The 22630-nt window shown below is 42.9% G+C and overlaps 1 protein-coding gene across 19 annotated transcripts in view; it reads left to right on the top strand.

The window, feature by feature from the left end:
• The window catches only part of ADGRL3 (adhesion G protein-coupled receptor L3), an 817914-nt gene extending 796120 nt beyond the window's left edge, over positions 1-21794 (top strand). For 9 of the 19 annotated variants that reach the window (XM_030565466.1, XM_030565463.1, XM_030565473.1 and 6 more), the window contains 2 exons: positions 16459-16476; positions 19421-21794. In XM_030565466.1, the coding sequence (XP_030421326.1) occupies positions 16459-16476; positions 19421-20223 (821 nt within the window). In that variant the 3' untranslated portion in view covers positions 20224-21794. Of the gene's footprint in view, positions 1-16458; positions 16511-19420 lie in introns of all 19 variants that reach the window. The other 10 variants (XM_030565478.1, XM_030565475.1, XM_030565477.1 and 7 more) reach the window with 2 other exon arrangements.
• Positions 21795-22630: the final 836 nt, after the last annotated feature.

Raw genomic sequence — 22630 nt, 5'->3', positions numbered from 1 at the left:
TCTCAGAGATATATGGGGCACATTTTCCAGTAGTTCTTAATGCTTAATAGAAATTGGTGGGTGCTGCCTAAATGGAGCTGAGTTCATTTGCAGCGCTGGCCCTTTTAAGTGCTACTATAGGGATGTATCTAGCTCCTAAGTCGTGTCCCACTGAATATATTTATCTGGCCACCAAAACAACCTGAGATTCTGCTGAATTCACCTTGTATTTTAAAAAAAATAACAGTGTAGCTCTGAGAGAGGTGTGAACTGATTGGTTCATCTCAATAGGGCTTTAAAAGAACACCATCAACTTAAATATCACAAGTCTGTCTGAACGTGTTTTACCTGCTTTACAAGTGACACCAAAGGGTATTATTGTGGCTGAAAACTATCAGAGAAAAAATATTTTCAGGGTTTTTTCCAATTTGTTTCCCAAGTGCAATTGTCAGCAAACAATATCGTCACTGTTTCTCCTAGAACAGCCAGTTAGGTCATCAGACTCCTCCATTGTGTCCCTTCCACACAGCAGGCAACAGTTGAGAACAAATTTCTAATAGAAAAATATGATTGGAAGACCAAAAAAAAAAAAAAGGCAGACAGACTCAGTGGCAGTTGTAATCTTGAATTTACTTCTAACTTAAATTTTAAAACGGATCATATTTCAAGTTCATGATGCCCCTTTGACTCTGGAACCTAATGATGGTATTTGAAAAACTAGGTTTCCTAAGTTAGGCTTCCAGAATACACATGCTAAAGAACACACAGTTACATGTCAAATGTATGTACATAATTGCACAGAGAGGAGATGTAATGCTTGGTGCAATATTCAAAATGCAGTCACACCGGACTCCCCTAAGAAGGGGTTATCATCTCTAACCTCTGTGATATGAAGCCCATATCTCTGCTACCCATATAAATTATGGAACAGCCATCGGGTACTGCTGCCTGTCAACATAGGCTGAATTTCAGCTGCTGACTTAACAATGAAGGACTTACATTTTAACCATGTATTCCTGTAACAAGTGGTAGGAAAGAATTCTGGTGGATGGGACTAAATAAATTGTTACCTGTTTATTTTCACTTGTGAAGGAAAGTCTGTTTGTAAAACATAGATCCCCCTTGAACTAACAATTGCTTCTGCACTTTTACCAAACATAGTTTCATCCCAGAAAAATTATGATTTCTAGCATCGAGGGTAAAGACTTGGGGAATTTACAGTTACTCATTTTTCTAGTGATGTGCAAAATGAATCCCAGTACCGATTGTCTTCTAGTTTTTTTTGCCCTCTCTGCTGCCTGAAGCTATGTGAGCCAAGATTTGTTGCAGAAATTTCAATGAATGATGTGGCATCCTACCTTTGGGAGATCCTAGGGGCTGCTGTGATTTTAGGATTGACAGCCGTATAATTGGAAGTCGGTCATTAGGTGGATCAAATTTAAAGAAGAAAATGGAGGGCAAGGCAGTTTTTGAAAGCAGAGCAGGCTTTGGGGAGTATTAGACCCAGTGCTGTGTTGTTGCAGAGCAGTCTGAAGGTAGTGACTTTTTAGGAGGAATGAACTGTGATGTGTAATCTAGCTGTGCACTAGGGAGAGCTGCAGATGTCAAGGGGATGAAATCTTTTTCCATAGCCTAGAAGAGTAGCAGAGCTGCTCCATAGCGACTACTGCAGACCTAGGGGAGTAGTCGAGAACAAGAAACAGATTGGAAACACTGCATAACTTTTAATGGCGAGAGTAATTAACCACTGGAACAATTTACCCAGGGGTGTGGTGTATCCTCCATCACTGACAATTTTTAAAGCAAGATTGGATGTTTTTTTAAGATATCTGCTCTAGGAATTATTCTGGGGGCAGTTCTCTGTCCTGTGCTATATAGGGAGTCAGATGAGATGCTCACAATGGTCTTGGTACTCTGGAAAAAACCCAATCCTATTCAGTGGGATCTGACCTGCTCCGAGCATGCCTCCAAAGCAAGGTGCAGGGACCTCCTCCCCCATAGCTGTGATTGGAGACACACAGATGGTGCAAGGCACCCTGCATGGCAGAGCGACCCCACTGTTCTGCACTTGGAGCCTGTGGGGGGAAGTGGTGGGCTGTGTCCCTAAGAAATAAATGCAACGAGAAGGGACCTGAGGTGACACGAAAGCACATGGTACTATGAAGGGCGTACACATTCAGGAGGTATGATGATGGTATGGCTGTGTCTTGGGAACACAGACACCTTCCTGCCTAGCCCACCAGGGTCCCAGCCAGAACTGTGGAAGAAGCAAAGAGAAGAGCATCCCACCAGAACCCTTTCCAGGTTTGGCAGAGTTCAGCGCATGCTGGGTCACAAGCTGGAGAGCAGCATGTGAATAATGTCACATGCCGTATATAGAGTTTATGGGGCAGGTTTTCAAAAGCTGTCAGGGACCATTTTGCAAGGGCTCAGCACCCATTTTTGCAACATTTTCAAAGGGCTCCTCCTTCAACATACTGAGCTCTTCTGAAAAGCTGGCCACTCACTTTGGTGCCTGACTGGACAATGGGCCTTTGGAAGTCGGACTCCAGATTGGGATGCTGAGCAGTTTTGAAAATCTGACTTTCTGTGTGTCTTCCGATCCAGTCATGGAGTTTCAGTGAAAGGGAGTCCCAGACACTGGGATCTCAGCAGGGATAAGGAAAAGGAAATGTAAACAATAAACATATATACTGAATATCAGAGGAAGGTCCAAATTGCAATGGTGGAAGCTCCAGTATTTGCCAGTTAAACTCGAATGGCCAAATGCTTGAAATACCAACTGCAAGTTACAATCCTGCACAGGAGTCTGGTCTTAAAATATCAGATGCAAATATGTGCGCATGTGCAGATATAGCTCTTATTTCTGCATTAACGCATAAAATGTTTAATTTCAGACAAAGATGGCCTAGAGCTTTAGAACCTCATTTGCTGAAACTCTTATTTCGCTGCAGTCGGTATTAATAGCTTCTCCATGAATAGATTAGATGCTGCAAGTGACAACAAACCTATTTGAGAGAAATTTAATAGGCAGGTTTATTGAAGTTTATTAGCTCAGTCTTGTTGGCTATTAGAAGAACAGAGCCTGATAAATCTAAATGCCAAAGCGTTTGTCTGTGGGTATCAGCAAAATGCTGGAATACCTGTCCCCCGCCCCCACCCAGTGAACGTGTCTCATTTGACTCTTCATCATTGCATTAACTGTTTGAGTACATTGAATGAGAACTTGAATAAGAGAATCATTTACATACTTGGAAATTCTGCCTGTGAAGGACATTACTGAACACTGATAAGGAAAGCTCCAGTCAGAGCATTAGGTCTGGCTCAGACAAGCTTTCTTTCCTGCACTGTGTGTAGGCAAATAAAGAATATTTAATTTCAGACAATTTGCAGAGAATGTAGATAAATACATTTATACCAGAATTAATAAAAACTGGCTAGAATTCACACACTTCAATCAGCACAGCCCAGCAGAATTAGAAAGTTGAATTCTCTTCTAGCCTTTAGCCTTAGGGAGTTGGAATAAGAAATCCTCTCAAATCAGTCATCTGTATTATGAACCTGTGTTTCTCAACTCATTCACCAGTCTCCAAAAATGAATGAGAATTTCCTACCTCAAAGCCATGCTCAAATAACATTAGTGAATGAAATCTTTCAATGAGAGACCCAGGACTGTGGTTGGTCTAGTTCAGGGGTGGGCAAACTTTTTGGCCTGAGGGCCACATCAGGTTTCCAAAACTGTATGGAGGGTGGGTGTAGTGTATTAAATTGCTTCCCATAGGAATGTGCTGCTTATGGTACTACTTACAGCTGCCAGTCCTGGTGCTCTGAGCAGCATGGTCAGGGGACAGGGACAGGTTGGATAGGCATAGGAGTCCTGGGTGGGGGTGTGGATAGGGGTCAGGGCAGTCAGGGGACGGGGAGCAGGAGGGGCTGGATGGGTGTGGGGTCCCCAGGGGGCAGTTAGGGGCAGGGGGTCCCAGGAGGGGGTGGTCAGGGACAAGGAGCAGGGGGGTTTGGATGGGTTGGGGTTCTGAGGGGGACAGTCAGGGGGCAAATAGGGGGTGGGGGCCAGGCTGTTTGGGGATGCACAGCCTTCCCTACCGGATGTAGTGTATTAAATTGCTCCCCATAGGCCTGTGCTACTTACGAAGCACCAGAACTGGCAGCCATAAGTACAGAAACTCCTCACTTAAAGTCGTCCTGGTTAACGTTGTTTCATTGTTATGTTGCTGATCAATTAGGGAACACGCTCGTTTAAAGTTGTGCAATGCTTTCTTATGACGTCGTTTGGCAGCCGCCTGCTTTGTCCACCGCTTGCAGGAAGAGCAGCCCATTGCAGCTACCTGATGGGGGCTTGGAACCAGGGTGGGCCATCCCCCTATCAGCTCCCCACTCTCCTAAGTTCCCTGTGCTGCAGCCGCCCAGTAGGCTAGCAATTGCCGGTAGTTCAGCTGTCCCTCCCCCTACTGCCATATGCTGCTCCTGCCCTCTGCTTTGGAGCTGCTCCCCGAGACTCCTGCTTGCTGTGCAGGGGGGAGGAGAGGGAGAGGGAGGCAAATGTCAGGGTGTTCCCCTCCCCGCTGCTCCTGCACCCTGCTTATTCCATCTTCCATGGAATAGGGGGAACATACCCGGGCTCAGGACAGAGGGAGCTTGCTGGCAGCAGCTGCAGTCTCAGCAGGCTGATCTAATTAACAAGGCAGTCCACTTAAAGGGACAATGCACATCTCTCTCACACACACACACGGTGCGTGTCTCTGCCATGCTGTCTCCCTTCCCTCCATTCCTGCTGCATTGCAGAGTGTGAGAGTTAACCCTTGAGGGCTCAGCCAATTGCTAGTTCATCATTTAGCAGTAAGGCATTCCCTGGGGAATATCCCACCCTTTGACTCCACCACCTCAGCCAAGCTTCACAATCACCATCACTGTGTACCAGTATTAAATTCTTTGTTTAAAACTTAGAGAGAGAGAGAGAGAGAGAGAGTAAAGACTCTACTTTATATATACATACATATAAAATGTATAGTGTCTTTTGTCTGGTGAAAAAAAAATTCCCTGGTACCTAACCCCCTCGTTTACATTAATTCTTATGGGGAAGCTTATAGGGAAATTGGATTCACTTAACATCGTTTCACTTAAAGTCGTGTTTGTCAGGAACATAACTACAACGTTAAGGGAGGAGATCCTGTAGTGCACTGTAAGTAGCACATTCCTACAGGGAGCAATTTAATACACTGCACCTGACAGCTCACACAGCCACACTGCCTGGCAGGAACTCGCAGCCTTATCACCCAGAGCACTGGCCGTGCAGCAAGCTGAGGCTGTGGGGGAGGGGCCAGCATCCCTGGCCGGGAGCTCAAGGGCCAGGCAGGACAGGACTAACCCTAACCCTAATCCTAAGTGATAGTTTGCCCACCTCTGGTCTAGTTCAATCTCATTGACCTCAGCGGAGGAAAGGAGGGTCCAGTGGTCAGGGTACCAGGCTGTATTCCCTGCTCTGACTCAAATTTCTTGTGTGATCCCACGCGAGCCACATCGGGTTAGATCCATAAACGGGATTTCGGTGCCTGATTGCCACTTCAGGTACCTGAATCCAAAATTTAGATCCCAAATTCCCCACTCAGCTGTCGGCCTCTGAAGTCGCTAGGCACCTTGCTGTCTGCTGGCAAAGTCCCTGAGTTGCCTGATTTGAGTCAGGAGTTTGAACCCAGGTCTTCCAGGAGAGTGTGCTAACCACCAGGCTAGCTGGTCATTCTCGCTCTCTGGCCCAATGCCTGTTAAAGTATTTCATGGCAAGTGGAACAGTTTCAACAGGAGAGATAGAGACTCCCCCCAGAATCCTCCAGAGCGCAGTGGTCAGGGCACCGAGGGTGGAGGGCTGGATTCCAGCTCTGAATCAGACTGAGTGAGGTCTCCCTCATCTCAGCAAGAGCTTTAACCTCTGGGCTATTGGGCATAGGGGCTGGGGAGGCACTGCCACCTCCTCCTCTCTGTGTTGTGGTTGTTTTTTTCCTGAGAAAAGGCTGACTTGACTTAGGGGCCTCACTCCAGTGGAGGGTTCCCAGCTGAGAATCAAGACCAGAGTCGGGTGCCTAAGTCTCTTTGAACCCTCTCCTGGAGCTAGGTGCCTAAGCCTCCCCTCAGCATTTCCTATTGGCTAGTTAAGGCAGCTCCCTGTTCAGGATGCTCGCTTCTGTGGATCACTTTCTTAGGTGCCTAATTCTCCCCAGGCACGGCAGTGGGGAGCATGAGCAGGGGCTGTGGATTTTACTGGACAGCAGGAGGGGCCTAACGCTAGATGTTGCAACGGAAACCCTAAGTCCCCTTCGTGTATATTGCCTGTATTCTGGGTCTTAGTTCTGCAGCTGTACAGTGGTACTTCCTACTTCACAGGGGTGTTGGGCAGATAAATACCTCTAAGATTGTGAGGCTCAGGGATACTGTGGTCATGTAGGCCATAGAAATATCATCGAAAGATACACTGGCCAGTGCCAGCTGCTGCAGGGAGTAGGTACTTAATTGTACAATACTATAGCATAGTGGGGTGGGAAGGAGGTTGAGGTTTCTTCTTTTTGAAGGACATGCTGGCTAAGGCCTGGACAATTTTAGAAGGAAACGGAGAAGGGTTGAAGCCAGGCATAAGAGAGTGGCTCCATTTCCCTCAAACTGGGTATGTAAGTATGTTATTAATTGCACAGGCACGTGATTCTAGAGAAAGGCACATCTCTTGCATAACTTTGTTAATTGCTTTTGAAAGGTGATGCTTTTTCACCAAGTATGAAGAAGCATGTGAATAAATTTCCTTTCTGGTGCCCACTGGGTAGACCAGGCAGATGATTCAAGTTCCTTTAAAGGCCTTCCGCACTGCTTTGTCAGCCAGCTGTCAGCAAGAAGTTATTTGAATTGTGGTCCTGAATAATATAGTGTAGACTCGAGTGACATCCACCTGTCAACTCCCCTTTCATTCTTGCTTTCATTGAATGTTTAAAAGCATACATATAGTTCATGGATGTGCAGTTCTCTATTAAACCCTCCCAAAATTATTTCTTCATTCAGTATCTTCCTGCATCAAGGATGTGAATTTCTGCCTAGCAAATGGGGAAATAAGGTACAATTCACATTGCACACTATAGTTAAAATGGTATCTACTTTCATATATACACACAGAATAGATAAACTTAACAATTTAAAGCCTTTATGGGCAGTTATAGTCAGAAGAATGACTGTAAAAACTGGCATCATGTGGTTTGTCGTTTGTTCTCCCTCGACTTCTGTATCGGATTTGCTGAGTTTACAGTTCAAGAGGTGATTTTTCGAACTAACAGTCCAGCTGCCTGGGATCTAAAAATCATTCCTCTTCAACCTCCACCAATAATAAAGATTCTGGTTCAGAACTTAGTTTAGTAAAAACTATGCATGGAGAAGACTAGAACTTGTTTCCTGCTTTAGTGGCTGTGTTGGCTCTGCATTGCTCACAACAGTTCAAGTTGGCTTTGTCAGTAAAATAAGCAGCTATGACTCGAAGATGCCCACAGAGTTGGTATGTTGAGTACAGCTGAGCGAGTATGGCAAAAGAATAAAATAAAAAAAGGGGGGGAGAGCACACATCTATTTGGATTATAGGAGAATTCACTTGGACTCTGTTTTCACCTCTTTTTTTATTTGCTTTTGGTGCATATTCTAGCAGATGACTTTCCTAACAGGCACTTTTGCCAAAGCAGCAAATGTAAGCAGAATATTTGTGAAATGCAGATCAGATTCATCATGTTGACTTTTCATTGAGGAAACCTGATTCTAACGACCAGATGCAGTTGACAGTTGCTCACATTAAATAATAAACTTGCCTCTGAAGTGGTCCCACTGAAATCAGTGGGACTACTCCCCAAGCAAAGGTCTACTGTGAGTAAGGGTATCGGAATCTGGCCGTACAAGTGACACTCATCCAGTCCAGCAACAAAAAGAGATCTCATGACAAATCCAAAAAGCTCATCTTTAAAATACCAAACTCTCTCACGGACCAAGAATAAATCACTGAATATATCCAGCAAGTAATTCTGAATAACAAATCTGAGATAATTGTGATCTGTCTGCTGACAATTCATGAACAGAAAAAGAGGTGAAATGAGTTGAAACAATTATTTGCTACAAATTATTCACCCAACTCTGGTGCTGAGTAAGAGAGTGCCATTCTCACAAGGTAAATCTCTGTTTATAATCACAGTGTATAAATTCTTTATTGGAGGTAATCCCGTACCAGCAACCGGTAACTGAGTATCTATGAACTTTGAAGGTGCTTAGAATCTCAGCCAAGATCTAGATTGGAATTGCCCAGCTGCCTCTTTAGCTATATATTGGATTGAACCAAATCCTAGGTTGGAACTTTTGCGTTGTTGAAATAGAAATCTGAACATTGCTGTTTCTTTGTGTTACGTTGTTCAGAGGTACAACTTCTGATCCTTGTATGCTCTGGTTACTAACCTTTGGCTACTGGTTCCGGTTTTGGTTGACTCCGCTCATTAGACAAGGACACCCCAAGATGTGTGTCTGGGATGACCCTTGATTCTTTCTGACTTCATGGCCACACGCTTACAAGCATGCAGAGTGCAACAGTATTTTGGAAAGCAAAATTAAGGTGCTATCGATAGCATCTCTTCAACTTACAGAACCCTGGGAATTTCCACTCACAGAAGCTGACAACCGGTCAGATGTAACTAAACAAATAAATGATTTGTTTGCCAGATATGCATAATATGCAAGTGCCATGAGAAACTGAACAGAGAGGTTTTGTGCAAGGAAGGCTATCACTAAATTCTAGCTACATGAAGAAGGTATTGGGGGAATATCCTCAGCTTGTGTAAATTGGCATTGCTCCATTGAAAGCAATAGAGCTTAGGCTCCAGCTATAAGTGAATAAATAAATAAATACAAACTATGAACCAGATGCTTCTGGCTGAGGCTATTGGGCAGACAGCCAGGGATAAGTCAGACATCACATAGCAGGAAAGTCTCCTCACACTGAGTGGAATCAGAACAGTCAGTTCACATACACAGCCTGCTTCCTTCTACTTTGAAACTCACACACCCTGGCCTTCGCTAGCAACTTTCAAAGCACCTTTCCTTTCCCCACTCCGCACACTTCCCTAGCATCGAAGTCCGCACTCTGTTGCCATAACGTCTCTCACAGGCTCTGTTGCTAAGTGCTCTAGTTTGTCTGGTACGCTGTGTCTTTGGGGAAATAATACGCTTGTCTCTCGCTCCTTTTCCTTCTCCGCCACTTGTTACAGAGGAGCTGGAGTCTTATAGAAACCTTTGATATTTTTAGAAATCCTGCTGCTCGGATCACATGTTTTCTATATTTGGCTTTGCTCATTATTTATTACCAAGGACATTTTCATGCAAACAGGAGGGTTGTTTGTGAGATCACCTGCCCCCGCTGCTCATTCCTCATCTGAAATCCTAATCCTGTTTCTAGTAGCCCTGGTGGTTGCCATGGTGACATTGAAGTGTCACAAAGAAAGCAGGATGGGAACTCAGAAGTGTGGCTAGTGTCAGGGGGTTGGATTTTTTTATTACAGACCCTCCCTTTTGAAAAGAGAGCTCGTCTTTTTTAGTATTATTTTTTTGAATTAAAGCTTTAATTATTGGTCATTTGGAGCCCACCACCCCCACCGTCACTGGAGCTGGGGAGATTGTGCTTCTGAGATTGATCAATAATAATACCTGTCTCTTATATAGCACTTTTCATCCACAGGCTTGAAAGCGCTTTACAAAGGAGGCCAGAAGCAGAAGGGAGGGTCTTGAGGGCAAAGTTAGGAGCTGGATCCAAACACTTTACAAGAAAATAAAACAGAATGGTATTATTAAAGACCAAGGTTCTGTTTGCTTTGACCCTCCCATTTTTGAAAGAAGCGAGATCCATAATCCCAGCCTTCTTTCACGGTGGGGAAACAAGCAAGGCAAATTTCTGTGTTCAGTTACATTATAAATCCAGATTAAACCCTCTGACTTCAGCAGAGTTTACTACTCCAGATTGGCACTGCTGGAACCAAGAGCAGAATTTGGTCCCACCAGTGAAATGAAATCACTTTTAATGGAAATGACCTCAGCAAGAAAGAGGAAGACAGAAAATAAACTGCTATTAATCGTGTTTAGTATATTTATAGGCAGTCTGTGTGAGGTCAGTTTCTGTCTCTCTCGCACTGGAGGGATATTGTTCATTAAGAGTCAGATTTGCAAAGTCTGACCAACTATGTATTTTTTTTCAAGTTTCCCATCGGAGGCCAGGTGTTCATTTAAATGAAATGCTGTGAGTAGACCCTAAAGTACACAGCCTGGTAGTTCACTTTGTGTTGCATTGGGGCTTGGTTTTTCAGGAAATCCACCTGCATTGTAAAATAAGGAGTTGATACAGACTAACGTGGCCACCCCTCTGAAACCTGTCACCTCCATGGTAGTGTCCTAAGGTTGTTACCAGCTGCTGTGTATCCTATGTGAGATGCGTGAGGGGGTGGGGTTCAGTCCAGTCCCCTGTGGGTAAGCGCCAGCATCACAAAATCACCATTACACCTCAACAGAGAGGCCAGCCCATAGAGCCTGGTTGTACTTGTCATCAGTGAGGTGGTTCCTTTTGGGGTTGGTGAGGTGCATTAGTGGTGAGGCCTCAGGAAGACCTGCCCTGCCTTCGAAGTGCTCTATGATAGAGCGGGAGTCTCCAGGATCCTCAAACTAGCCCCTTCTATCAGCAGTAAATCCACTCCAGGCAACACGCCCCCAAAGGGGCAAGGCCAGAGCCATGGTCATCCCTGCCCCCCAACCAGCAAAGGAGGTAACATTACACCTCCTGAAGGGCAGAATTCCTCCTCCCGTGGGGTGGCAGAGCTCTGCACTGCACCACGCCCGGGGCTGGGCCTCCAGGGCTTGGGCAGCATGTGCTGTACAGACGGGACCATTGGAAGGGCCTGTGTTAAGCTGGAAGGAGTTTCAGTGGATAACCATAGGCAGTTTCCAGCTCTTTGTAACAGAGTGAAATATACAAATAACCTTGGCGCATAATGACATGGAGCCACCTCCTGGGCCAACAGCACCACATGACACAAGGACCCTCCTGTCCTGGGTCTGCATGAGCTATGCCCCAAAATGGCTGCCACCCTCTCCCCCTCTCACGTATGTTCTTTGTAACCCTTTCTGTTCTGTCATTTTTCCCCTTTTGTTGCTAAGTCATGTTCTGCTTCCTGTCCCCCAGTGACTCTCCCCTGCCCTCCAAACTCCCTTTCCTTCTCACCCTCACCACAGGCCTTCATGTTGTTTTGACTGGGGGGGTCCCTTGGCATGCCCCACAGATGACCTGAGCACCTCAAGAGCAGAGGCGGCTGCCTGTGTTGGGTGCAAGGAGGGCAGGCTGGTGGCTTTTGAAGAGCAATCTACACCCAGGACTGCACCTTTGCAGCAGGCTGTTGAAGCAGAGGTGTCATTCTGTTTTCTTCACCCCTACTTCTCTTCTCCACTGTTCTGCAAGCCCCCTCTTGCCTGCTGTAGCATCTCTTGCCCTGGCAGGGCCTGCTGACCGGGCAGGGAAGTGTGATAGACAAGGTTAGGCCAGGAAGTAAAGAATATGTATGTGCTTGACACTTCTGGCCAGTGACCAAGGGAATGTCCCTTCTCCCTGCTCCTAGTCTGAGGGTTGGTCTTTGGCAACGACACCGTGATCTATGTCAGATTTTCAACTGCCCCTTCACATAGATGTGTATTCCTGCTGCAAATTGGCTAAGGCAGGGGAGGGAAGTCACTGCCACAAGAAACAACTTCCTTTCCTTAGGTACAAGGTAGGTGTCTCTGGTCACATGCTGAAGGGCAAAAATCCAGCAGCTCAGCCTCCTGAAGTCTAACATAAAGAAAAGGCAGAGTTGTGGCCCCTCAGCTTCCTCTAGGTTGTAGTTTCGAAAATGACAGCCAACGAGGATGTGAGTGAAAAATTGTATTTGCAAAGGCAACATAGAGCCCTGGAATAGCAAGACCTCCATGGACTGCTCTAGTCCCGTTTGTAGGAACTCTTGAAAGAACTACGATGCTCACACTTGTGAGGGCATGTTGTTGTTGCACAATAAGCTGTTACCACGTAGATTTAAAGCACAGTGGATAGAATTGAACCTGCCCTATTATACGTAAATAGCTGCTCCTGGAATAAGAGCTCTCATAAGTGCCCAGAATCTTATGGAAGCCAACATTTTCCATCCTTCCTTTTTTATATATGTTCCGAGTGACCAGTAAATAAACCCTAGTCAACAGTGAGAGTTGAATGTATTTTCATGTGAGTTATTATTATTGTTTGGTTCATCATCTGGAGATGATCCCGTCCCCCATTGTGTAGACTGTCACCTTTTGTTGTATCCTTGCTTATACTCTGAGCAACTAGGGAAACCGCCATATATGTGGGTTATCAACATTCCAATCCATTTTCTTTCACATCAACTTGGATTTGGGCATTGTCGGAAACATCTGTGCTGCTTTAGTGGCATATAGTTTTCAAGTCTAATTAGCTGGCTGCTTTAATCAGAACTATTTCAACTGTTGTCATTCTGAATGTTCTTTTTTCCTTTTTTTTTTATACCATATTTGCCTGATTGACCTTTTTTTTTTCTCTGTCTTTCTATCGGGCTGCTCCAGGAGCCATGGCTAATCACCTTATAACCAATGCTCTGCTTCGTTCTCATGGCACTAACAACCCTTATAATACATTGCTCGGGGAATCGGCGGTCTATAACAACCCTTCTGTCAGCATGTACAACACACAAGGTGTGCAGGAGTTTCTCTCTAATTTTTCTAGTGAGAGTCCCATTTTATGTGGCTTATATAGGCCCATTTTTTCTTTTTTCCCTTTGTCCCCCCCCCTCGTTTTTTTTGGAACCAGGTATAAATAATCTCTCCTCTCATCTCAGTACATTTTTCCATTTTCCTTAGGTTTTTTCTCACTAGCCCTACCAAATGACCAGCTTCAGTTTAATAGCCACTCATCAGATCCATTCAAATATGTGTGGTGGTTTTGATTCTTTTGGTTTTGTATTGTTTTAGTCATCGGTGTGTGTTTTGTCCGCTGTATCCATTTATCGCTTTGTTGTCAGTTCGTTTCTTTGTTAAATCGTTCATTTTAGAAAGAGGAGCACCTTTCAAGGTAAGTCATGTCAAAATGGCCTTTGATAACCAAAGCTACTATTGCTTTTGGAATAGCATATAGAAAAATAAGTTGTCAAAAGCTCATCAATGTATCTGTCAGAGATTATGCATTAAAAAAAAAACACCCTTGAGCTCTAAGAGGGATATGGAATGAGAAATCTAGACCGATTCCGAAGAGGGCAGATTTTAGAGTGGGGTAATTAATGTATTGTCATGTAAATAAATGCAAACTACACGTGCTTTAAGGAGACCAAATAAGAGCTCCAGGAAACTAGAAACTGGAATCAAATAGCTGCAAAGAGTCAGCTGGACCTACTCTATAAGATTCTACTGCAAAAATCATTTCCTGTGACCTATATGTTTGTCTTCTGTATTTGCTCTGGTTGCGTGAATAGACCATGTTTTTACATGAACGTCACGATGCTTTTTGTTATAGAGCGGTCTATTTACAGATGATTTGCAGAATACATCTGGTATTTGGATGCTTGATCAGGTTGCATCTGTTAAGTTTGATAGTTCAGCCTTTTATCCTTTTTTCCCCCACAGACAACTGAATCGTTGGGGAGTAACTCTGCTTTCAAACACAAATACTTTCCAAAATGTCAGCTCTCTTTGTTTGCTCCTCTTCTAATTAAGGTGTCCCTTTGCAGGAAGGGGTCTCATAAAGAAAATAAATAAATAACGGCAACAGTGCAAGCAATAAAGATATGTTGTAATATGCAGCATTGTTATGGTAAAATTATATATTGACTTGTATCATTAAGGTCTTTTAATTCCAGCCACAAAGGGGAAAGTATATGCATTTGACCTTTTCTCTGTTCATAAATTTCTGGAACCATACTAACTTCTCACAATAAATTAGATCGCACTAATTCTTGTTAAAGGAACTAACATTAAGTGGGAATTGCTCTGAATTTTAAGAGTTTGCTAAATCACAACTGTTGAAACAAATTTTGATAATCTGCACAGTTTGGGTGTGTAAATATTTATATTTTCTTGCTGCAGAAGTGTTACGGTTGTTACTGTTCAAAAGATGCTGTGCTTTAAGATTAACATCATTTTACATCTGCTTTCCAAACTAGCCAGTGGAAGTTTTAAACTGGGTTATAGAGGTACTCTCTGGATGGCAGCAGGGAATGTCAAGTCAGCATTTGGCTTATTGTAATCTTCAATTTTCTTGGCTTCTCTACAAATGTGCTCAGGGCTGAAATATGACAAAAAATTTCTGCTAGAAAGTGCATTTTTAAAAATGGTCATCTAATTTTAAGGCCCAGCTGCTAATTCTGTTATTTGCACTGAGTAGAACTTCATTCCACAAATAGTCCCTTTGATTTTGAGGTGCTACTCAATACAAGGAAGCAGAACTGGGGCCAGAGAGGTTATAAGTATGCTAAAAGCAGACCTGTTCAGGGTTCAGTCAACAGAAATTAAAGAGAACTCCACAAATACTGATGCCAGTTAAGCCACTGGATATTTACCATTGGCTTCAATGGGAGCAGAATTGAAGTCAGTATTTCTGGGAGACTGCGAGTTTATTGATAGCCATAAATATATCAAGGGAAGTAAGAAGTGTAATAGATATTGCCCTTTTAAACTAGGTGATCGTCTCTGGGCAGGAATTTCTTCGCAGTGTTTGAGGTAGGTCCCTATGAATTTTAGAGGAGTCCATATTGCAACCCCAAGTTAGTAAATACAGAGTCCACAAAAGGCTTTATGAATCCTCTGGGATTCATGCATACTGACCCCATAGCCAAACTAACGGAGCCATTGTGATAATCTATTGAGTTGATAACACATTATAAATATCCATTCGGTGCCACTTTAGCATGGCTTCTGTGCGCTTCCCACGCACTACAAATTGTCACCACGTTTGGGTTTGTCTTGACTAGGATTTAATGGTTACAGAACATTTTCTATCTAACATGTTCTAAAACTCTAACGTAGACAAGGTGGTTGTTTCTTGCACCTCCCTCTGAAACGTCTGGTCTTGGCCATTGTCAGAGACAAGGCACTGGGCTGAATGAACCTGGGGTCTAAACCAGGGCAGCAATTTCTGTGTTCCAGTGTATGTTAGTGCCGTTCACGGTGAAGCTACCTTCTCTGCTCTAGACTTTTATAATGTGCTAGCTAAAACATTCTAGCCAAATGACACTAAATCTTAATCAAGACAAGCCCTTTGGATCTGCTATTTCCGGGCAGGGAATCTGCAGCTGCTCTCCCTTGCAAAAGCAGAGTTGAGCACTGCTTGTGGGAATCTGTTTTCACAAGTATTTGACTTCAGGGGGAGCTTGTATAGCACACTTGCAGACCTCATGCCCACCTAGCACTCTGTACTGCGGCACAGTTTTGTCTGAGAACAGGTGTTTGCCATTAGGATCCGAAGCCCATTGAAACCAATGAAAAGACCCTTCAGGTCAGGCCTTAGAAGTCAGTGGTGACGCTCTCAATTCCTTCGATGGGATGGCTTTGGCCATAAAGGAGTGAATAAGATAACAGTTGAGAAGTTGAGGGGTTTGCTGAACCATAGAGGTTGCCACAAGTTGGATCTGAGAGAGGAGGTGTTTTCACTGGATAGACTGAAATCAGTTTGAGTCTTGGATAAATGATGGGTGTTTTACAACAGCTTTCATGAAAGATCATTTTAAGAGAAGAAGGAAATAAGATAACATAAAAGAGGTGTGCCACAAACTAATACAAACTGGGAGATTGAAAGTTAACACTTCATCCTCATCTTTGGTGTGTTTGGTTTAAAAGCAAAAGCAAACAAATCTTCATTGCAAAAGGTTTTAAAATGCCAGCACCCCCTGGCTGAGCAAAATCACACTGTAACAAAACTGTGTGTGCAGAAGATGGAAGATATCACAGTTTAGCAAGGAAATGTGTTTCAATTTCAACTGCCGGGGTAGTTATAACTCACAGTAAGTAAAGACATTCATTCTGATGGCATTAAAGGTGTCTGTCTTTCTGAGTGGGGATTGCCAGTTTAACCTTTACATTTCCAGATGTTTATTCTTGATTTGTATTGCACTCTAAAGATATAAACTGAGATGGAAAAACTTGCAAAAATAGATCTTTTTTAAAAGTCACATGTTTATTATTGTGCTCAAAACATTTTTTGTCTAAAATGTCAGTATTTTAACCTGCAACAAACCATGTAACAGATTCATGTATTCTGGGCAGTGGAAATGATTTCTGTTAACTCTTTTTTCTGCATATCATCAATTTGCTTTTTACTCATGTTTCTCCTACTGTCGCTGTAAGCTTACTTGTTGTTTTTTCTTTCCTTTTCTTCATGCTGTCGTTTAGAGCCCTACAGAGAGACAAGTATGGGAGTAAAGCTAAACATTGCATATCAAATGTAATTTTTTTAGTTCACTTTTATTGCATCACACATAGATGATGTAGTTATTAAAAATGGTTCATCTCTCACAATTCTGAAAACAAAAGAATAAAAACCATATGGATTAATATATATAGTTATATTATGTATATTGATGCAGATTAGATGCTTTTATTGTCTATTTTCTTTTTTGTGTCATTTATCCAACATAAGTTCATGTAATTGTATATGTGTGTGTGTGTGTGTGTGTGTGTTACATTGTTTTAAATTAAACATTTTTATTTGCAAAGTCATAAACCTTTTGTCAATTTATATGACATATTTCATTATAAAATTTACACTATTTCAAATGCAATCCATCCACTTTATTTTCCTACAGAATCTTCCAGCCTCCAATTCTATGCATTGGCAGCAGAAATAACAAGCAGTGTCTCGATGCATAAGTTACTCAGCCATGACCATCAAGCAGACACTGTAGCAACAATCACTCATAACATACAGTTTTTTAAAAATATTTTCTTTTTATTTTCCTTAAACGTTGTGGATCATTTATGGAGACCTTCTAACATGAAAATAAATGGCTTTGTTCTATTTCTGTGATGGCTAGTTTATTTTATGCATAACTTTCCTTGTTTGTTTGGAAATACATGATACAACAATGTACCGTATGCACCGGAAATCCAAAATAGGGGTGACATATTCGGGACATTTCACTCAAAGAAAGAACAAAGTCTGTAGTAGCACTTTCCAATCTTAGATAGCTATACTGAAAGTACTGCATCACAGATATAGACTGAATCCTATATTTTCAGAAGGTACACTAGCAGTGTATTAAGAGTTTTTCTTGCTGATGTGAATGACCATTAATCTTTGTTGTCAACACAGAGCTACTCTAATCCACCACTGCTGGTTCAGTGCTGTCTGTGATTTTTGGCAGCATCTGAATGCACTAACTGAAAAAATGCATGGAAAGTTCCATACAGTCTCATATTGGGTGTTCATTCTAGTGATCACAGTAGTCATTAGCATGATAGCTTAACATGCCAGTACCTGATTCTCCTCTCACTTAAACTGGATTTACTCCACTGACTTCAAAGCAGTTACTCTTTATCTACAATGGTGTAAGTGAGTGAAGATCAGGGGCAGCTCCAGGCACCAACACGCCAAGCACGTGCCTGGGGCGACAAGCCACGGGGGGCGCTCTGCCAGTCACCGCAAGGGCGGCAGGCAGGTTGCCTTCGGCGGCATGCCTGCAGAGGGTCCGCTGGTCCCGCAGCCTCTGTGGACCTCCCACAGGCGTGCCGCTGAATCCGCAGGACCAAGGACCTCCCGCAAGCAAGCCGCCAAAGGCAGCCTGCCTGCCGTGCTTGGGGCAGCAAAATACCTAGAGCCGCCCTCGGTGAAGATTCAAGCCCCTGAATTTATTTACAATGTTAGTAGGCTTGTGGAAGTTTATATAGTTCCTTAAATAGTTTCATCAAAACCAACTGATTCCCAGAAGGCACAGGCCTAGTTTCTGCAGTTATATATGTATTTTTTCCTGTTGTAGGTCAGAAGTCCTAACACTAGAGGGTTACATTTTCAAAATGGCAGGCAGGCTTATAACGGGCTGTCTCATGCAAATGGGAATTGTGTGACTAAATACCCAAGCATCCCTGATGAAAATGCAGCCCATCAAATCTACAGTGCCCATAATCCTTACAGCCAGGGCCGGCGCTTCCATTTAGGCGACCCGGGCGGTCACCTAGGGCGCCAGGATTTGGGGGGGTGGCATTTTGCTGCCCTCGGCGGCAATTCGGCGGTGGAGGGTCCTTCTGCGCTCTGGGTCTTCAGCGGCAATTCTGCGGCAGGTCCTTCATTCGCTCTGGGACCCGCCGACGACGTGCCCCGAAGACCGGGAGCGCGGAAGGACCCCACCGCCGCAGAATTGTTACCAACAACCGGGAGCTTGGAAGGACCCCCACCTAGTGCTCCAAAAACCCTGGCGCCGCTCCTGCAATTGAACAAAGCTACCTAATGAAAAAGTGAAACTCAGAAACAGCTTTTGAAAGAATATAGTATATGGAGCTTAGCAATAACAACACGCACAGAACTGTAATCCCTAGCGTATGACTATGATATAAAATTCACAGCAAAGCATCATGCAAATAATTTTGGTCATGCCCTTGTAACAGAAGGAATGTGATATATAATTGCTTTGCAAATATGTCTCGAAGATAGAAAGTGATTTAAAAAATTGAACACGGATACACAGCTAGTCAGCATGAAGCAAAAATTATAAATTCTATCCATGCAACTCCATTGCATCAAGTGGAGTTGCATTAAGTGTAAGGAAGATAAGAATTTTTTTCCCGAGATCTCACGTTTTCAGTCAGTTTACTAAACCATGTTTTGGGAATGGGATAGCTACGCTGCAAATACAGGTCCGCTACCTATGTAACTTGTCATCGTTCCATTGAAATCAGTGGCGCTAGGACAATTTATACCAGCTGAACATCTGCCTCATAGATTTCTTAGTTTTAAGGAACATATAAAAGAAGCTGAGATTTGGGAGCAGCTATGTCTGATATGAACAGGAGCTATTTGGAGAGGGGCTGTTCCTTCTTATAAGCTACTGACAAATCAAGTGCAATACCTGATACCAGATATCATTTTCAGAGGAAAAACCTTAATCTTATTAGCTGGAGCTCATGTTCCCATGTAAAAGATTATTAAGCTTTTTTGTTTTTTCTATGATGCTACTACTGTTATCAAACCAAATCTATTTTTTTAATTTTTAATTTTGTTTGATATCAATTTTTACACAGCTGCTGTGTTAACATAGCAATGCAGTGCAGCATTGGTTGATTAAGAAAGTATGATGTTTGTATGAGTCCTGCGCAAATGTCCTGTTTTGCCCAAGTCACCCTCTTGTGTGATGTTTTTCAGAGGGGCTTCTGAACAATGCCAGGGATACAAGTGTCATGGATACTCTACCACTGAATGGTAACCACGGCAACAGCTACAGTATCGCCAGCGGCGAGTACCTGAGCAACTGTGTGCAAATCATTGACCGTGGGTATAATAACCACACTGAGACTGCCCTAGAGAAAAAGATCTTGAAGGAACTCACCTCCAACTACATCCCTTCCTATCTGAACAACCACGAGCGCTCCAGTGAACAGAACAGGAACCTGGTGAACAAACTCGTCAACTCCATCGGCAGTGCGACCGAGGACAACGCCATCGTCCTCGATGATGCCACCTCCTTCAACCATGAGGAGAGCCTGGGCCTGGAACTCATCCACGAAGAGTCCGACGCCCCCTTGCTACCACCAACGGTTTATTCCGCTGAGAACCACCAGCCGCACCACTACACCAGAAGACGGATCGCGCAAGACAACAGCGAGAGCTTTTTCCCCTTGCTAACCAACGAGCACACAGAAGACCACCAGTCTCCCAACAGGGATTCTCTGTATACCAGCATGCCCACGCTAGCTGGCATGCCCGTCACAGAAAGCGTTACCACCAGCACCCAGACCGACCCCCCCCCGGCCAAAAGTGGTGATGCCGACGATGTGTACTACAAAAGCATGCCAAATCTAGGCTCCAGGAACCACGTCCATCAGCTACACACTTACTACCAGCTGGGCCGAGGCAGCAGTGATGGTTTTATAGTCCCACCGAGCAAAGATGGGACTTCCCCCGAAGGGAGTTCCAAAGGACCTGCTCACTTGGTCACTAGTCTATAGAAGATTAAGCAAAAATGTAAAACAACCAACATCCCCTCCCTCTCCTCCCTAACACCTGGTTTACTGTTCTGAGTTAATACAAGCAGTGGTAATATTGTGCGTACTCCTAAATCTTCGTGCTGTTCTAAAAAACAAACAAACGGTCAGACTTTTTTTTTACTGGAATTTTTAGGCCAGCCCGGGGAGAATAATAACTGATGAAATTCTACCCCTTTCCTCCCCACCCTCTCTCAGACAGACTTCATTATGTTAATGAAAGAGATACAACAGATAATGGCACACTTCGTGGCCTTCTCGAGTTATGCTGTGTTTGTTTAAACATCCTTGATGCTCTGTTGCTATTATTACTGAGGACCTGATTTAAAAAGAAAAAAAAAAAAGGCCAAACGTGCATTTGAAACTAGTAGCGATGATGCATCTCGGTGGGAGTGCTGCACAAAGAACAAACAACAACAAAAAATAGCAAAACTGTTTATTATGAATCTGTATCACATAATGGTTTTTGGTCACTCACAACTCGATTTAACTGCAGCGCGTTTAGCTGTGGGAGCAAACAAAACAAAATCTAATGAAACGGATGGGAATTCTAGAATTATATATGCTACACGCATATTTTATGTTTTGCTGTATTAACTGATGATAAAAAAACTAATGGCAGAAAAAAAATTGAACAATTTCTATGTAATGTACAGATACTAGCATTGCACATATAGTCTGCTTTTTGTTCCTCCAGAACTTGCGTCCCTGTTAATGTAGTGGGAAAAAAAATAACTTTTTCTGTTGTGCTGGTCTTGCAAATTTGTCTACCAGTAGGAGCAAGGTTTTTCATAAATCCTTTTTTGCCATTGTTTTCTTTAAAAATTTCACTGGGCAAAAAAAAAAACCCAAAAAAAACCAAAACAAAAAAAGTCACTTTCTAAGGCTCATATTCTAGTAATACAATCACAAATTCTTTTCAACCAATGGGATTTTCTTTTTCTCGTGCTTTCTCTTTCTTCAGTCGGTGTATTGCCAACAGAAATTTCGCAGATTAGAGCAGGGCAAACTTTATGTTTACAGTGCACAACCGATAATAATAATAATAATAATAATAATAATTAATATGAAGCGTATTTGGCAAGCCGTCCCTCACCCAGGCAGTAGGCACGGTACTAGAAGCCAAGAGATCTCTTATAGTTATAGCTGGGCTTCTGCATGTGAAAACAATATCCCTGTAGGAGTTAAGAGTCTTCAGGCCTCAGTCTGGTTCCCAATCTAGGCACTTGTACTGCAGTGGTTAAAAAAAAAAAGAAATTTGACTGTCTTATAACAAGAATTTGAAAACCAACTATTTTGAAGTGATTAAAAAAATTCTCTGTTCATTATTTTCCTAACAGGAAATTTATTTATTTGATAGGATTTGAAGTAATGTAGGCTTTCCGGAGGTAAATTAGCAGCACAGATTATAATTTTTTTTTTAATTTATGATCCATTTTGTATGGTCTCAAAGTTGAATGACCTCATTACTAATATTTGTTGTAAAAGTGAAACTTGTTTGCCAACCAATAAACAACTGATTAAGATTTAGAAGATACTGTATGTACTGTACGACTAAACTTTCTCTTCATTTTTCTCTCCCTTCCTGTTTTCAATACAAGACTTTTGATTCCTTTAGGGCACGGGTGAGCAGAGCAAGGAAAGGAGCCCTAGATGAATAACTTAAGCACAAAAATGATATAGCTATGGCTGATTGGAAGGATATAGAAAATCAAGCTAGGTATACTTTTTCTTGGGGTAGGGATGAGATGAACTGAACCTGCTTTTTAGCAGGTTACTGCATCGGTCTAGTGGGTTTCTACTGTATAAAGTGGCCTAGGACATGAAGATAATTTGAGTACAGTATTTCATGTGTTGTACCTTTTTACACTGCAATATCCATTATATCTTTTTGGTACTTTGGTTCTTCTGATGTTACAATCTGTTGGTAGTGTGGCAAACAGTAGAAGAATGGTCTCCCTAGCCACCATCTGTGGTCTTCATATTTTAATGGTGTGGACCAATGAGAAACAAGTCATCTAAAAAAGAACCACTGGATCTTCCCAACTATTCCATGGTCAATTTCAGCCACTTTACAAAAACCTCCAAGTTTCTAACAGGAGCTTGATGGTCCCTCCGAGTATTTAGCCGGGAAGACATATATAAATTACTTTCCCAATGTGGGGTGTCTCCTCTATTTGTGTTGCTTGCCAGTGTATTGCCATGCCAAACTTTCCTCCAGCTCACCTTGATATTAATTTTTGAATAGAGCACAATTATATCACTTTCCCAAAGACAAAATATGTAATTTAGAAAAATCAACACAATAAAACAGAAAGATTGACAACAAAAATAAGTGCCTCAGGGCACACCCAGCACTGACTATAAAGTG

The sequence above is a fragment of the Gopherus evgoodei genome, chromosome 5 (assembly GCF_007399415.2).
Source record: "Gopherus evgoodei ecotype Sinaloan lineage chromosome 5, rGopEvg1_v1.p, whole genome shotgun sequence".
In the NCBI taxonomy this organism is placed as follows: Eukaryota; Metazoa; Chordata; order Testudines; family Testudinidae; genus Gopherus; species Gopherus evgoodei.
Note: the sequence above shows the minus strand (reverse complement) of the source record. Positions and strands in the feature narration are given on the sequence as shown.